This window comes from Pelophylax lessonae (genome assembly GCF_965119305.1).
Source record: "Pelophylax lessonae genome assembly, chromosome: 6".
NCBI lineage: Eukaryota > Metazoa > Chordata > Amphibia > Anura > Ranidae > Pelophylax > Pelophylax lessonae.
In genome coordinates this window covers 212,283,378-212,297,999 of record NC_138773.1, presented here as the reverse complement: position 1 = coordinate 212,297,999, position 14,622 = coordinate 212,283,378, and the positions used below count along the sequence as shown (strand labels likewise).

The following is a 14,622-nucleotide window of genomic DNA, read 5'->3' as shown; positions in this document are numbered from 1 at the left end:
AAAACAATAATTGTGAAGGACTGGGCTCTACAAAAAATCGATAAGAATAAAATGTGTTATGCATATCTTGCTTATGCTAGTAAAATATTCATTACCTACAGTACTGCTAAGCTGCTGGGGAGATTAAGCAGGCCATCACTCATTACAGAGTACCATGTTTCACGCTTCTAAAAGATCGGTCGAGTGCAGTACAGGTAATGCTGGCACTGAACCAGTAATATCATACCTGTTCCTTGACCTCTATGTTATGTTCCCCTTCAAGGATGAAGGTCACTGCTTGCATGATCTGCTTCCCATGTGTGCTCATTATCTGGTCTATGTGCTTAAAGTGCACATAGAGGACAAAGAAGAGAGGAATAATGTTACCAACAGCCTGTAGGGCAGGAAACATGGGTTGTGCTCGGTGAAATAAATAATAAATTCTAGGATAATTAGAACTCAATGTATAAAAACCACTAGGCAATACAGTAATTCATCCTTGTTCAAACGCTGACATTTAATTATGTAGTCAGGTAACTATACATACAATAGATGTTATACTAACTAGCAGTTAATATTTAAAATGTGTAGATTTTATCAATGGGTTTGAGAGACCTCTAGGCTCCAGAATTTGATTAGGATGCTATGAAAACAGCAATGGTAATGTAATATCACAAAGAAAAAAGTGACCTTTAGTTATTCTGTTTGAATGAGTCACATAGCTAGAACATTTCCATCAGTATGATTGAACTGCCTACTAATATCTCTAACTTAGCTCAATATCTACAGATTAGGCTCCATCCACAAAGGCCATTTAGGCTGGTATGAATTGTAGCGGCAGGATACAGATATTCCTGCTGCGGCTTTCTGCACAGCCAGTGAAAATATGCGGTGATCGCTGGCTATGCAGACAGCAGCGAATAGCTGCAGCCGCTGGCAACCTGTCATTATAGTGAAATAGGACAATGGATGTACCTAGTCCCTCAGAACCGCAAGAGGAATCGGATTGCTGCGGCTACAATTTTCACCAGCCTAAATCGTCGGTGTAAATGTCACCTTAGTGATGCTAATTGCTGGGGGAAGTAGACAAACTAGTCATGATCATCATTAACAGCTGAGGACACCTGCCACATTTGTTGTCATGTATCATAATAATTTCAATTGAAAAGATGACTGACTGCCTAGTACAATTCAGACACTTCTGATAAGGGAAGGCCTTTGGTAGGCAAGCATCTGATGTGTAGTAGACTGCGGGCTTGTGAAAGCTTGAACGTAGCCATAGATGGTTCAAATCTTGCCCGGTTCAGCAGGGACTGGCCAAGATTCGGATCTATGGGAAGGCTGATTGTACCAAAGTCGATCCATTGGCATATTGGATTTTTAAATGTAATATCACTGTGTTCTCCCCGCAGGAACGGCTTCCTGGGACATCACAATTGCTTAATAGGAGGAATTCCCTCGTCAACACTGACTGTGTTAATGGTGGAATAGAGCAATTTTTCTTTCCTGCAACCCATGGCATTGCAGAAAATAAAATTGCATCATCTATGGCCTGCCTTAGAAAACGGTCTCAAACCAGCAGATCTGTTGTGATGTAAAAATAAATTAGAATACTTTCTACTAAAGTTAATCTTCCAGTTGTCATGAGTGACTGCATCTACTCCAAGGAAGTCTTTATTGCAACTAATGCAAAACAAATGTCTGTAGCACTGCCAGATAAGGCAGAGTTGGCTGACTGAAAGCTCAGCAAGGGATCAGTAATGAAGCAATTCACACAGGCCTGCATGCTCCTTAGTCCCTCTCTATTCAAAACAAATAGGAAAAAATCTGCTTTTATAAAGAAAAAAAATACTTATCTTGCTAAACCATTATATGTTTGTGGTACTGCTTTTCACATCAATAAGTTATAAAAGAAAAGATCTAAAGCCAAAACTTTTACATACAGTGTGGAAGTGCTAACACCCCTGTCACATTTTTATTGCTCGGGAAGTCATAGAAAGGCGTAGGCCATTGGATGAACATGTGCTCAGTCAGGTCCTAAAGCGGAGTTCCAGATGTTTTTGTGTTTATTAATGGCACTTTTTTACTGCAAGTACCGGCTCGGCTCTACTCGGCCCTGCTTGGCCCGGTTTGCTTTTCCACTGCTGGTACCGCATGGTACGGTGTTGGAACGATTCGGTACGGTATGGTTTGCTTTTCCACTAAAGTAGTACTTAAGTTAAGTGGGTGGGATAACAATGATTCTCTGACCAATCAGTGGCTAGTAGTGACTGCATGCAAAGGATTGTGGGATATGGTACTGGTATGGTACCTCTTGGAACCACAAACGAGGTGGTACTGTTTTTGAGAGCCGTACCGTTCGGTTCCATGCAGTGGAAAAGCGGCGCCGTACCGAACCGTTCCTACACCGTACCATGCGGTACCAGCAGTGGAAAAGCACAAAAGCAAGCCGAACCGTTCGGTTCCATGCAGCGGAAAAGCGCCATAAGTCAGCAGCTCCAAAAAGTGTAGCTGCCAACTTTTAATAAACACACACTGACCTGTCTCACGACCCAGCGATGCGGCCGCCCAAAGCCTTGGTTCTCTCCCTCTCCTCTCCGTGGTGCCGGAATCACTAGTGTGGGCACCCTGCTATGACAGCTTGCGGCTTCACAGCCGGGTGCGCACTGCACATGTGCGAGTCGGGTTGCGCGTCGTGAATGACCGGGCAATCTTCTAGGACCTGTGACGTGTCCCAGAAGATTGCAGGGAGGGAGGGGAGAGGAGAACTTCCGCTGGAGCTGCCTAGGCCGCCCGAACAGAAGTGGGAGCGGGTATCTGTCATATCGAGGTACCGGCTCTCCCTCCCAAAAAAAGGACATGCCAAATGTGGCATGTCAGGGGGTCAGAAGCCCTTAAAGCGGAAGTTCCACTTCTGGGTGGAACTCTGCTTTAATCAGTGCAGAGGTAGAGAATCTCAATAGGCAGCTCTCCCAGAAGTCATGGGCAAAGGTTACTCGAGTATGTTTGGAAGGAGGAAAGCGACAAAAGCTGAAGATATGCATCCCAAAAGAAAAAATATTGGATCCATGTCAAAAGCAGAACATATAAATTGGCATTATCACTCCAGCTGCATCGGGAGTGATCATACTAATTAACTTCCACGATCCCTCTAATTTTTTCAGTCTAGTACACACTTTGTTCAACAGTATCAAGCCCCGATAAAGGGGGATCCTTTTAAACCCCGAAAACAGTTGGCTTTTTATGTCTAAATAAAGTATATCTGGCCCTTTTATGTTCTTCTTTTGGTACTTTCCTCCTTGCACAACCAGTCACATTTTTATTATGTGTGTCCCTGCTAGAAAAAATTCCCACTATTTGTCCAGATGACCATTGTCACCTGGAAATAATAAATTGCATATGGTAAAGTTTTGATTATATAATTTATTTTTTTGCTGGGAATCAGCAATTGTTAATAAATTACTTACTGGCCTTGTAGACAACAAGTTTCTGAGAAGTCCCAGTGTTTTCATCAATACATTCACATCAGAATCAGACAATAATCGAAACAACTGCTCTGTGCTTAGACCTCTTAAAATGTCAGATTTTATCTTCTGGTCAGCTTGAAATGCCATGTTCTGTAAAATGGAAAAAACGTGTTATGAAGATGTTATCAATTAATAGATTATCTAATTAGCAGAAAAACACTTACCATTAAAGCCCAGATGCCATTGACACGCAGGGCAGGATTCTCACTTAGAGTCAAACTACATAGTAGTTCTACAGCTCCAGATTCTAGAATAGGCTGAAAAAAATGTTATTAGTGAGGATTCATTATAGAAAGCAATATGTGAATTATATCCATTTCAACACACAAAACATATGAGCAAGTATATTTACAAGACACATTCCAAAGACAGTCCTATCGTAATAAACCACAAAGTTGTTCCATGCACTGATCTGGCATACTGGTATACTAAAGACACATATAAAAGACTTGCACAAATATGGGGTTTCCACCTTTTTGTGCCAAGATTTCATATTACTGAAACGTTATACAGTTCTTTTTCCAGAGTATTACAGGTAGAAATATGACTAGGGATGCATGACTTTTTTTTTCTCTCTTTTTAAATTTTAAAATGATCGTCTATTAGTGTAATAAAAAGATAGCCATAAACAACTACTTGATTCCTCTATGTTTTGATTTCAAGTGCAAAAGCAGATTGTTCTAAGACCGGAGTACACCACTCCAGGAAAAGTTTGTGAAGACTAAAAAAGTTTTTTGGGCCAGCCACAATACATATTCTCAGTGATCCACTTAGTGACAGTGCTGAGCTCAAGACCTTGCACAGAGGGAACAGGTTTCTATAGTCATTTTATTCTGATCATCATATAAAATAAGCCTTTTATGAACTGAGGTGTTAATAATGCTGTACGTAAAGGGATTGTAATGGCAGATTTTTTAACACACATGCTATACTTACCTGCTCTGTGCAATGGTTTACACAGAGCAGCCCCGATCCTGCTCTTCTTGGGTTCCCTGCAGGCGCTCCTGGCTCCGCCCCCGCAGCCGAGTGCCCCATAACAAGGTGCTTGCGCATGTTCACTTCCGAGCTGGCTGTGTGTGCGTCTAAGACACTTGCCCCTGCAACTGACAGCAGCAGGAGGAGCCGATGGCTTCCTCTGTTGTGTCTGAGCCAATGAGCAGAGAGACAGTTGAGAGCCTCCGATATCATGCAGATCACTGGATCAAGATCGGGCTTAGGCAAGTATTTGGGGAGGGGGGTATTGGGGGGAACTTGCTTGCAGAAGTTTTTTAATTTAATGCATAGAATGCATGAAGATTAAAAAAAAAAAAAACACATTCTGCCTTTAGAACCACTTTAAATGTTATGGAGAGGATTGATTATATACTTATACGTTTTTTACTGCTTTATGAGCATTTTTAAATCCTTTTTAACAGCATATACTGTACTGAAGATACAACAAGATATATAATAATAAAAACATACAATTCAATTATCCAATTGCTATTGGGATTTACATAAACATCTACAAGGAAACATGAGTACAGGGGTTGGAGAAAAGGAGAAAAGAAAAAGTGTTGTAGGAAAGAATCATTAAATTATTAATAAGGATGGGAGAGAGGAAGAAAAAAAATTAAAAAAAATTAAAAAATATATATATTTCAGGGTGGGGGTGTGAGAACAAGAGCAAAGGAATTCAGTCAGTAGAGCCTCACTCAAACCTCACTGTAATATAAAAAAATGTAGTTAGGAGGTAATTAGAACTCATGTTAGTAAAAGTAGGCATTCTTGAATCTTTCCTACTGTGGCTGACATGCTGACAGAATTTTACAGCTGAACTCCTCCACCTACCTGCCACCTCTAAAATCGAGTCCCCCGGGCCTGCTCCTTGTGTGCTGGCTGTGTCTGGTTCCTTTACTGCGTGCTGCTGCCTCGCCTTACCGGTGACTCCACTGATGCTGTCTGCACACACTCTGGGCCTTCAAATGCATAAACATGAAATATTCGTGACTGATGCCCATTGTCAGGAATATTTCATGTTTATTTGGCCAATTTGTCACAAATGTTTCATGTTTATGCATTTGAAGGCCCAGAGTGTGTGGACAGCATCAGTGGAGTCACCGGTAAGGCAAGGCAGCAGCAGCACGCAGCAGAGGAGCCAGACACAGCCAGCAAACAAGGAGCAGGCACGGGGACATTAATTTCAAGAGGGGGCAGGTTAGTGGAGCAGTGAGTCCACTGCACATTTGCATTCTCGTACCACCCTCACACCCCTGAAAAATGACAATGTGGACTGACAACGTTATTAAAAAGAATTCAGAGCCTCATTGCACTTTAAAAGTGTTGGTCTTACATAAAATGCACACATTTACTTGTATTTAGTTTCAAACATATTGTGCTAACTGTTTTACCCATGAATATGAATATTAAATAAAGGTTCCCGACCCCTGAAATATAGTGTATGGCTCTCATGGAATTACATTTGAAAATATGTGGTGTTCATGGCTCTCAGCCAAAAAGGTTCCTGACCCCTGCCTTATACTATCTAGTTAGGTTTTATTAGCCATGTTTCTGGACAAGAAATTGATTAGTCTGTGTGTTAAAAAAAAAACTAAAACATTTTTGAAGGAAAGAAGGGGAAAAGTAGGGAAAAAGGCAATATGATGTTGATAATGCATGTCTGAGACAGCTAAATAAAAAAAAACAAAACTGCAAGAGGCCCCCAACTTTCAAGGCTCAAAAAAGTCTGACCCTTTTTTTTAACTATTTTTTATTTACTCAACCATTTGTTTCAGTAAAATGTGTCTTTACAAGCTGCTGTGCTGATCTTTATTTGCCTGTTCCCCACCAATCAAAGCCATACACAGACCCTGTGGGACTGGACAATTGCAAGGCTAGCGTGGAATGTGACCTTTTGGGCGCTGGAGTCTGCACTGTGGCACAATCCACTAACAGTGCACCACTGAAAGGGCCTGACACTGACAGCCTGGAATGTTGTGCCCTGCTTGAGTCTGACATCCTCAGAGTCTCTTAGCTTTATCAGGCATAGCCCCCTCCGCGGCTCTATCCAGGGAGGATTTCTGCATAGTCCTGCGGGATTTTATGGACCAGATTGTAACTTATTGCTGACTTTGATCACAGAGGCCACAAACGTGCTTTCATGCCTTCCGCAGCAGAATCGTTACCCGATCTGCCTGTGACATTAGCGGCCTCTGAGCTTTTAACAGCCAAGACTCTCTTAGATGCTGGGATTCTTAAGTCCTTAATAGAAAATCCTACACCTGAGGAGTCACAGGCTGCTGCCATTAGTCCCACACTGTTGTAAACCTTTGAAATTAAAAATTAACAAAGCATAGTCTCATATAAAGCATACTTGCCTCAACCAATATTTCTTAACGTGGATACTGGCTGCTCTGATCTTCCTCTGCAATCTGCATGTATCATTTTTGATAGTTTTCCCCAACATTAAGCATTTCATAGTGATGGTGACGGCTTGGGACACAAGGAAGACAACACAATGTCCTCATTCAAATGGAAGTCAGACAACTTTGAGCAGGAAGGAGAGACAGAGATGAAGAACCACTTTATCCCTATGGCCCACTAAATAGGGACTGCAGCAGTATAATGCCGCCAATTCTGATACCTTGCGGGCCGAGGTAATAACCAGCAAAAGTTCTACCTTCTGGGACAACGTAGGCAAGGGAATCTCCTGAATATTCTCAAATGGAGGTTTCTGGAGAACCGAGAGCGTCAAGTTTAAATCCCTCGGTGGCCAGAGAACGTATAGGTGGATCCACATGTCGAATCCCCTGAATGAAGGTACGAACTATAGAGTGCGTGGCTAGGGGTCGCTGAAAGAAGATTGCCAAGGCAGACACCTGGCCCTTGATGGTACTCAAGGCCAACTTCTGATCAATGCCCCATTGAAGAAAGGCTAAGATCCAAGCCACAGAAAAGGATCGAGGATGAGCGCCATCCTTTCACACCAAAAAATGTAGGCTTTCCACGTACGATCGTATATCTTGCTGGAAGACTACTTCCTCGCCTTCACCATAGTTGGGATCACTGATCCAGACAAACTTTTATCCCTCAGTACCTGGCTTTCAATAGTTAAGCCAACAAAACCAGGGACTAAAGCAGGATGGTAGACCTTGGGACAACTGGTCTTCTCTGAGAGGAAACCCCCAATAGAGCATTTACGGCCACCAGAACGATTGGAAGATCTTAGCCCTTGATTCCTCGCAGGAACCATGGAAAAAGCTTGAGCTGAGGATGATACTAGCCTAACCGTGACCTCGCTACAAACTTAAGGATCCTACTGTGGAGTCAAACCCGCTAAATGAGCTGCATGCAGGTCTGTGCAAACAGAACTGTCTTGAAAGTGGATATCACCAGACCCAGAACCTGTATGCAAATCGGGAGAGAGAACTGTCTGTGCGACAGCAGCCGGTGAAACGGCCTGTGGTTCCTGAAATTTGTCAAAAGGAAGAACCACCCTTGTCAGAATTAAAACCAGGCCTAGGTAATTCAATTCCCTGGACAGGGATAGGGAGGAACCTTAGGTAGTTTGGACATCACCTGAACCATTGCAGGAATTAAATCCACACAAGGAGACTCGGGACCTAAAAACCCTGAAAAGGATAAACTTTGCCCCCTCTCTGGGTACCCACAAAAGAAACATTTCGTGGACCTCCTTGATGCTCACAAAAAAAGGAGGTCCACGGGGCAGGGATCCAGGGAAGATGTCCCCCCACCCCAATTATGGGTGGGGATAGACCTTCATGCTGAAGGGGCCTGGTCTGCGGGTCTGGAGAGCTAGCTCTAGGCCAGTAATGGCGAACCTTGGCACCCCAGATGTTTTAGAACTGTATTTCCCATGATACTCATGCATTCTGCAGTGTAGTTGAGCATCATGGGACATGGAGTTCCAAAACATCCTGGGTGCCAAAATTCGCCATCGCTGCTCTAGGCTTACCAGACCAAGGTTGCTTGGAACCTCCCGGGGAAGATTTGAAAGTACTCTTCCCCCCCCCCATGAGACCCTTAACCACTTCCCGACCGCCAGCCTGCTTTTTATTACGTGACTGGAGTGCATGCAATTCCAGCAGCACGCGCGCGTCGCCGGAGCCGCGATCCCGCTGTGTTTAGACACAGCGGGAGGCGGGCCGCTGGAGGAGCGGCGATGATTGCCGCCTTCCTCCCACGATCGTCGGTAAAAAGAGAGAGAATTAAATTAAGTAAACAAAGCAGGCGGATCTTCTCTCAGACTGGCAGGGAGAGAGCAGCCATTTCAGCTAAGCTGAAACTGCATCTCCCTGTGCCTGTCACAGAACCCCCCCCCCCCCCCCACACACACAGTCAGTAAGCACATTAGGCATACATTTAACCCCTTTGATCAACCCCAGTATTAACCCCTTCCCTGCCAGTGACATTACAGTAACAGTGCATATTTTTAGCACTGATTACTGTAGTAATGTCACTGGTCCCCCCAAAAGTGTCAAAAATGTCAGTTAGGGGTCCGATCTGTCCACCGCAATGTCGCAGTCCCGCAAAAAAACGCAGATCGCCGCCATTACTAGTTAGTAGACGCAATAACTTTTGCGCAAACCAATCAAAATACGCTTATTGAGATTTTTTACCAAAAATATGTAGCAGAAAACAATTTGGCCTAAAATGTTAAATTTTGATTTTTACATTTTTTTTTTAGATTGTCATACTACAAACTAGGGTGAAAATGTGAAAAATATTGTTTTTTTCTTTTTTTTTCAAAATTGCCGCTCTTTTTTGTTTATAGCGCAAAAAAAAAAATTGCACAGGTGATCAAATACCACCAAAAAAAAGCTCTATTTGTGGGAAAAAAAGTACATCAATTTTATTTGGGTACAGTGTCGCACGACCGCGTAATTGTTAAAGTAATGCAGTGCTGAATTGCAAAATAGGGCCTGGTCAGGAAGGGGGCAAATCCTTCCGATCCAGAATTGGATAATGATGTCATCCAGGGTAGCCCCAAACAAGCGACTGCCTTCAAAGGGCAGATCAATGAGGGCTTTCTTTAACGCTTGGTCTGCAGACCAATTCCTAAGCCACAGCACATGCCTAATCACTATCGCTGAAACAGAAAGTTTGGACAGCACATGAGTTGTATCCAAAGCTGCAGCACAAATAAATTGCAGCCCATGGACCAACTGTTCCGCTAAATCCACATAAGCAGTGGGAACCTGCTCATTCCCCAGGCTCTGGCACAAAAGCTTGGCCCATTCAGTTAGGGTCTGAGACACCAGGGCTGAAGCAAAGACTGGCCGCAATGCCGAACCAGCTATAGTAAACATGCTGCGTGCCACAGCCTCCGCTTTCCTGTCAGCCTGGTCCTTAAAGGGTGGGGGTTCCTCTACTGGGATCATGTTAGCTTTAATCAATCTGAAAACAAAAGGGTCCACTACGGGTGGACTAGTTCTCTTTTTTAAAAGTGATTCCTCAAAAGGATAAAATATGGCAAAACGTTCAGGGACCACAAAGGGTAACTTAGGTTTACCTATAAGGAATGGGAATAACCAATCAAAAGAAGGCACTGTCCCGCGAAAAGACGTAACTGTAGGTTGCTTCATGGGACCGCGAGTGGGGGCGTGCGCGCCCATTTGCCACAGGGGAAGCTGATCTGTGGGTCTGGTGGCCGCGATTGCCACTGGGCACCCTGTGGAGACAGAACGGCGGTCCTGCCGTTGTAACCAGACCTCTGTTCTGTCAGCAATGAACACAGGGTTCTGTGTTCCTCCTATTTAGGAACACAGGTCTCTGTGTTCATTCCATAAGTCCATCCCCCACACAGTTAGAAAGCACCCCCTAGGGACACATTTAACCCTTTGATCACCCCTGGTGTTAACCACTTCCCTGCCAGTGTCATTAGTACAGTAACAGTGCATATTTTTAGCACTGATTACTGTAGTAATGTCACTGCCCCCCCCCCCCAGAAGTGTAAAAAATGTCAGTTAGGTCTCTGTCCGCTGCAATGTCGCTGTCCCGCTAAAAATTGCTGCTATTACTAGTAAAAAGTAAATAAATAAATAAATAGGACATAAATCTTTCCCCTAGTTTGTAGATGCGATAACTTGCACAAACAAATCAATATACTCTTGGGATTTTTTTTACTAAAGATATGTAGCAGAATACATATTAGCCTAAAATGATGAAAAAATTCAAATTTTTTTTATTGGGAATGTTAAATAGCAGAAATTGAGAAATATTGTTTTTTTTTTTCAGAATTGTGGCTCTTTTTTGTTTATAGCGCAAAAAATAAAAATCGTACAGCTGATCAAATACCACCAAAAGAAAGCTCTAATTTTATCCCTTCTAGATTGTAAGCTATCGAGCAGGGCCCTCTAGTTCCTCCTGTATTGAGTTGTATTGTAACTGTATTGTCCTCCTTTACATTGTAAAGCGCTGCGCAAACTGTTGGCGCTATATAAATCCTGTATAATAATAAAATTTGGGGACTATGCAATTGTCAGTTAAAGTAATGCAGTGTCGAATCACAAAAAAAATGGCCTGGGGAAAAACCTTCGGGTCCAGAAGTGGATAAGGAAAAACCGTTGGAGGTGACTTATGCATACCAAAACACACAGCCATGTCTGAGGCCACATCAGCCGCATCCTCCAATTTAAAAGTCGCACTGCAGTGTGTCTACCAGCGCTTTTCCATTCGCTGCTGCGACCATGGAGGAATCATCCTCACTATTGAATGGATCTCGGGATGTGATATTAAGCCCCCTAGGACAGGCAGTGTCCACGGCAGTCATCAGATCAGAAGAGACAGACTGAGTAGGCGGGGGATGCTTCCTCCTGGGCCTTCGCCCATGTGCCACTTCCGAGATACTAAGGACTGTAGGACTGCCGTCAGTGCAACCATGGGAAGCTGGGGTTTAGAGGGACCTGCCACATCCATGAGGGAGTCAGTGGGGGAGATGTGACCCTGAGGCTCCATAAGGCAAGGAGAACCTTGCAGTACAAAAACAATCTTTTGGCACCACTAAAAGGTTCCTCCTAAAGCTCAGTGTACCTATCAGCAGAGAAAGAGAGAGGAGACATAACAGGGACCCCCAAGGACTCATCCTACCGACCGGAGGAGCACCGTAAATTCGGACCCCGCAACACCATGGACACAGTCCTTTGAAATGCTCCGGGCGCAGGAAAAGGGGAAGGAGGAGGAAGAGGAGGAGCTTCAGCATCCCCACGAGGCTTTAGTCATCTCCAGCATCTCCCGGACTAAGGAAAATGGCCGTTGTGGCATCATTGGGCTACACAAACATGGCCGCCGGCAAGAGACCAGCCAAACCAAGGGAAAATGGCCGCCATGACATTATCAGACTTCTCTAACATGGCCACCTGCAGCTCGAGATGCCAAAGCATGCCGTCAGAATCTTCCCTGCGCCCTCTGAAGGTACTGTACTCCACAGACAGGGCATATGTTAGGGGAGACTCTGCTGCGCACTCTGCCTTGGTCTCTGCACTGGACCCCCCCTGCACTACACCCACACTGCAACCAGTAGGGCATGCACCTAGGGGTCTCCTATACTGGGACTCCTCCATATTACCAAGGAAGGTCACACACTTTCCCAGGACCCTTACAGAGGGGGGATGGCAGGAAAGACCCTCTACACTGCATCCTCTGCCCTGGGACCCCCACCAGTCTCAAGGTCGGGCAGTGGGGAAGCCAAGCTCACTGAGGGACTTTAGGATGTGAGGAGGGAACCTGCAGGCCGGTCCTACCATCCCTCGAGGTTACCTGCGTCCGCCCCAACAAAACCACCAAAAGGGGGAGAGGGGGGGACTGTAATTAAACTTCCATGATGTGGGTAACGCTCCAGACAGAATCCTCGCCACCGAAGTAGGGGAGCTGTCAGCCAAGGGACCACTGCGACTCAAGCTAGGGCCCGGTCGTATGGGGCCCTACAAAATGTTTAACGCAGGCCAGCCTCTGTCTGTGGGGCTATAACCCAGCCGACCTAGTGCGTAGCTGTGGTCTGCACGCGCTCGCTGGCTGAACCACTGGATCTAGATTATCCAGCCCCAAGCTGTCGATTGTAGATCTCCCAAAGAAAAAAAAAAGATGAAAGGAAGGAGAAAAAATTGCTAGGAACAGAGATCCCAGCAAAGAGCCTAGGTCCTTACTCCTGACTAGACAGAATAAAACTGATTACCTAGAGCAGAGAGGGGGGTTATATGCCAGCTGGGGACATCCTACTCCTGGAGCCAATATAACCCAGTAGTTATGATTAATGGAGCACTGTGTCCATCAATGAACAAAAGAGATAAAAGGTTTAACCATCCCTGTGGAGGATGTGCCTTTTTTTCCCCCAAGGACCCTCATTTACCACCAATTGCAGGCCTTTTCTAAAATCTTGTTTCCTCTTGCAGGCCCTGCTTTATAACCTACCCTTGGCCAAACACTAGTCTGCCAAACTCTAGCTGATTGGAAGGTCATCAGAAGGGATCCAGATTCTATTCAAACTGGTCTATTATTGAGTGGAGTGTTTAGAACTTATGTCTGCAGCGTTATACTACTGCGTAGTTATGTTGATAGAGGTCCCTATGTAATTTCCCGTATGAGTCTCCTGTCTATGAGCATGACAGAGGGCTTTGGCTCAAGTGTAGGGCTGCAGAACCAGCATGCAAAAAAGCACCTTTTGAGGGATAGTGTCACTTCAGAGTAGTCCTAGACACCCTTATAAGAGATGTTCCCAGTGGCAAGAGTATTCATCTGCTCAAACAGATGAAACCTGGAGCTCAGGGCAGGATGGTGCATCTCGCCTTGGAGGTTAAGAGTTATTTTAGCTACTCCCAGGTCTCAGCCTCCAAAACCAGGCCCAAGCCTGGCATCCCAGTATGCCCACAAACCCTGAACTTCCAAGTCCCACAAGCCGTCACATATCTTCAATATGGAGCGCCCTCCTCTTCCAATGTTGAGGAGGGTGCATTTATTAAACACTGATAGTGGACTCCACCCCCAATAACTTTTGAAGATGTGGGCCACCAACTTTTGAAGATGTGGGCACCCCTTCATTTGGACAGCCAGCATCTCAGGAGGGAGATGGTTTTCAGGGGCTACAAGCTAGAATTCCATACTCAGCTACCTCCTTGGTTCAGGTCTTCCAACATGCCTGTATCACCTCACAGATTAGCTTATTTTTCTGCAGCCCTTGTAGGTCTTTTGGAGCAAGGGGGCACCATCCCGGTCTCTGTGGTGCAACAGTTTCTGCGGTTTTACTCAAAAGTTACCAAAACAAAAAGGGGACATCAGCGCCATCTTGAATCTCAAAGTCCTAACTTCATTTGAGCCCAGAAAATCTGCATGGAATCCACCTGGTTGTAGCCTTTCTCCATCAGGCAAAGAGACAAACCATTTAACACTAGAAGGGGGTGCTAAAAATGATCACCTTTATTTATGTATGTAAAACCTTTATTACAAAAGGAAAAAAACTATTTGATGTAAAGATTATAAAATGCAAGCTGGAGTTCGACTTCAGTTTGTCAGCGTATTTAAATCCCCAAATACATTTAAAACGAACCTCCCCCCTGCCCAGACTGACAATGCTGCTGTCTGCTGTGCCTCTTGTGTTCATTCATCCATAGTGGTGCCTCACTAATACAGGAGGCATGCTTTTGGCCAGATCACAAGGTTAAAACTGAGGGGGAAAAGCCAAAGAAAAGAAAACCGATGCAGCCACCACATCTGATAATTGGTAAGCTGCAATATAATACATTTTTGGTTTTGGGTTTTAATACCATTTTACCTTTGGAAGTCAGCTTTATCAATTGGAGTATCTGAGTTTTATCCTAGGCACAGCTTAAGCCAGAGTTTTTCTTCCCCAGGAGAAATTTTAAATGCTCCACTCCCAGACTTGAACTCCCCTGTCCGTACGGGGGACTTGGAAATTAGAGGAATATTGTCTCCTGATCAACTGTCAGGTTTCAGTGTTAGTAAGCCCTTGTGGAACGCCAACTTGGGTTTTTTCCAGGGTGCAGAGTCTAAGCCCAAGCCTGCTTCTTCACCTGTGCCTCTGATTGCAGAAGCCTGGTCACGGCCCCCAGGTACATCCAGATGAATATGCGGAGACCACTTGTGTGTACAAATGGCAGGAGAC

General features: G+C 44.6%; 1 protein-coding gene across 4 annotated transcripts in view; it reads right to left on the bottom strand.

Annotated features, from left to right (window-relative positions):
* ARMC8 (armadillo repeat containing 8) overlaps positions 1-14,622 on the bottom strand; it is a 231,523-nt gene that overhangs the window by 30,334 nt on the left and 186,567 nt on the right. For all 4 annotated transcript variants that reach the window (XM_082262386.1, XM_082262388.1, XM_082262387.1 and 1 more), the window contains 3 exons: positions 3,671-3,763; positions 3,447-3,596; positions 227-322 (listed from right to left, as the gene is read on the bottom strand). In XM_082262386.1, coding sequence (XP_082118512.1) covers positions 227-322; positions 3,447-3,596; positions 3,671-3,763 — 339 coding nt within the window. The remainder of the gene's footprint in view (positions 1-226; positions 323-3,446; positions 3,597-3,670; positions 3,764-14,622) is intronic.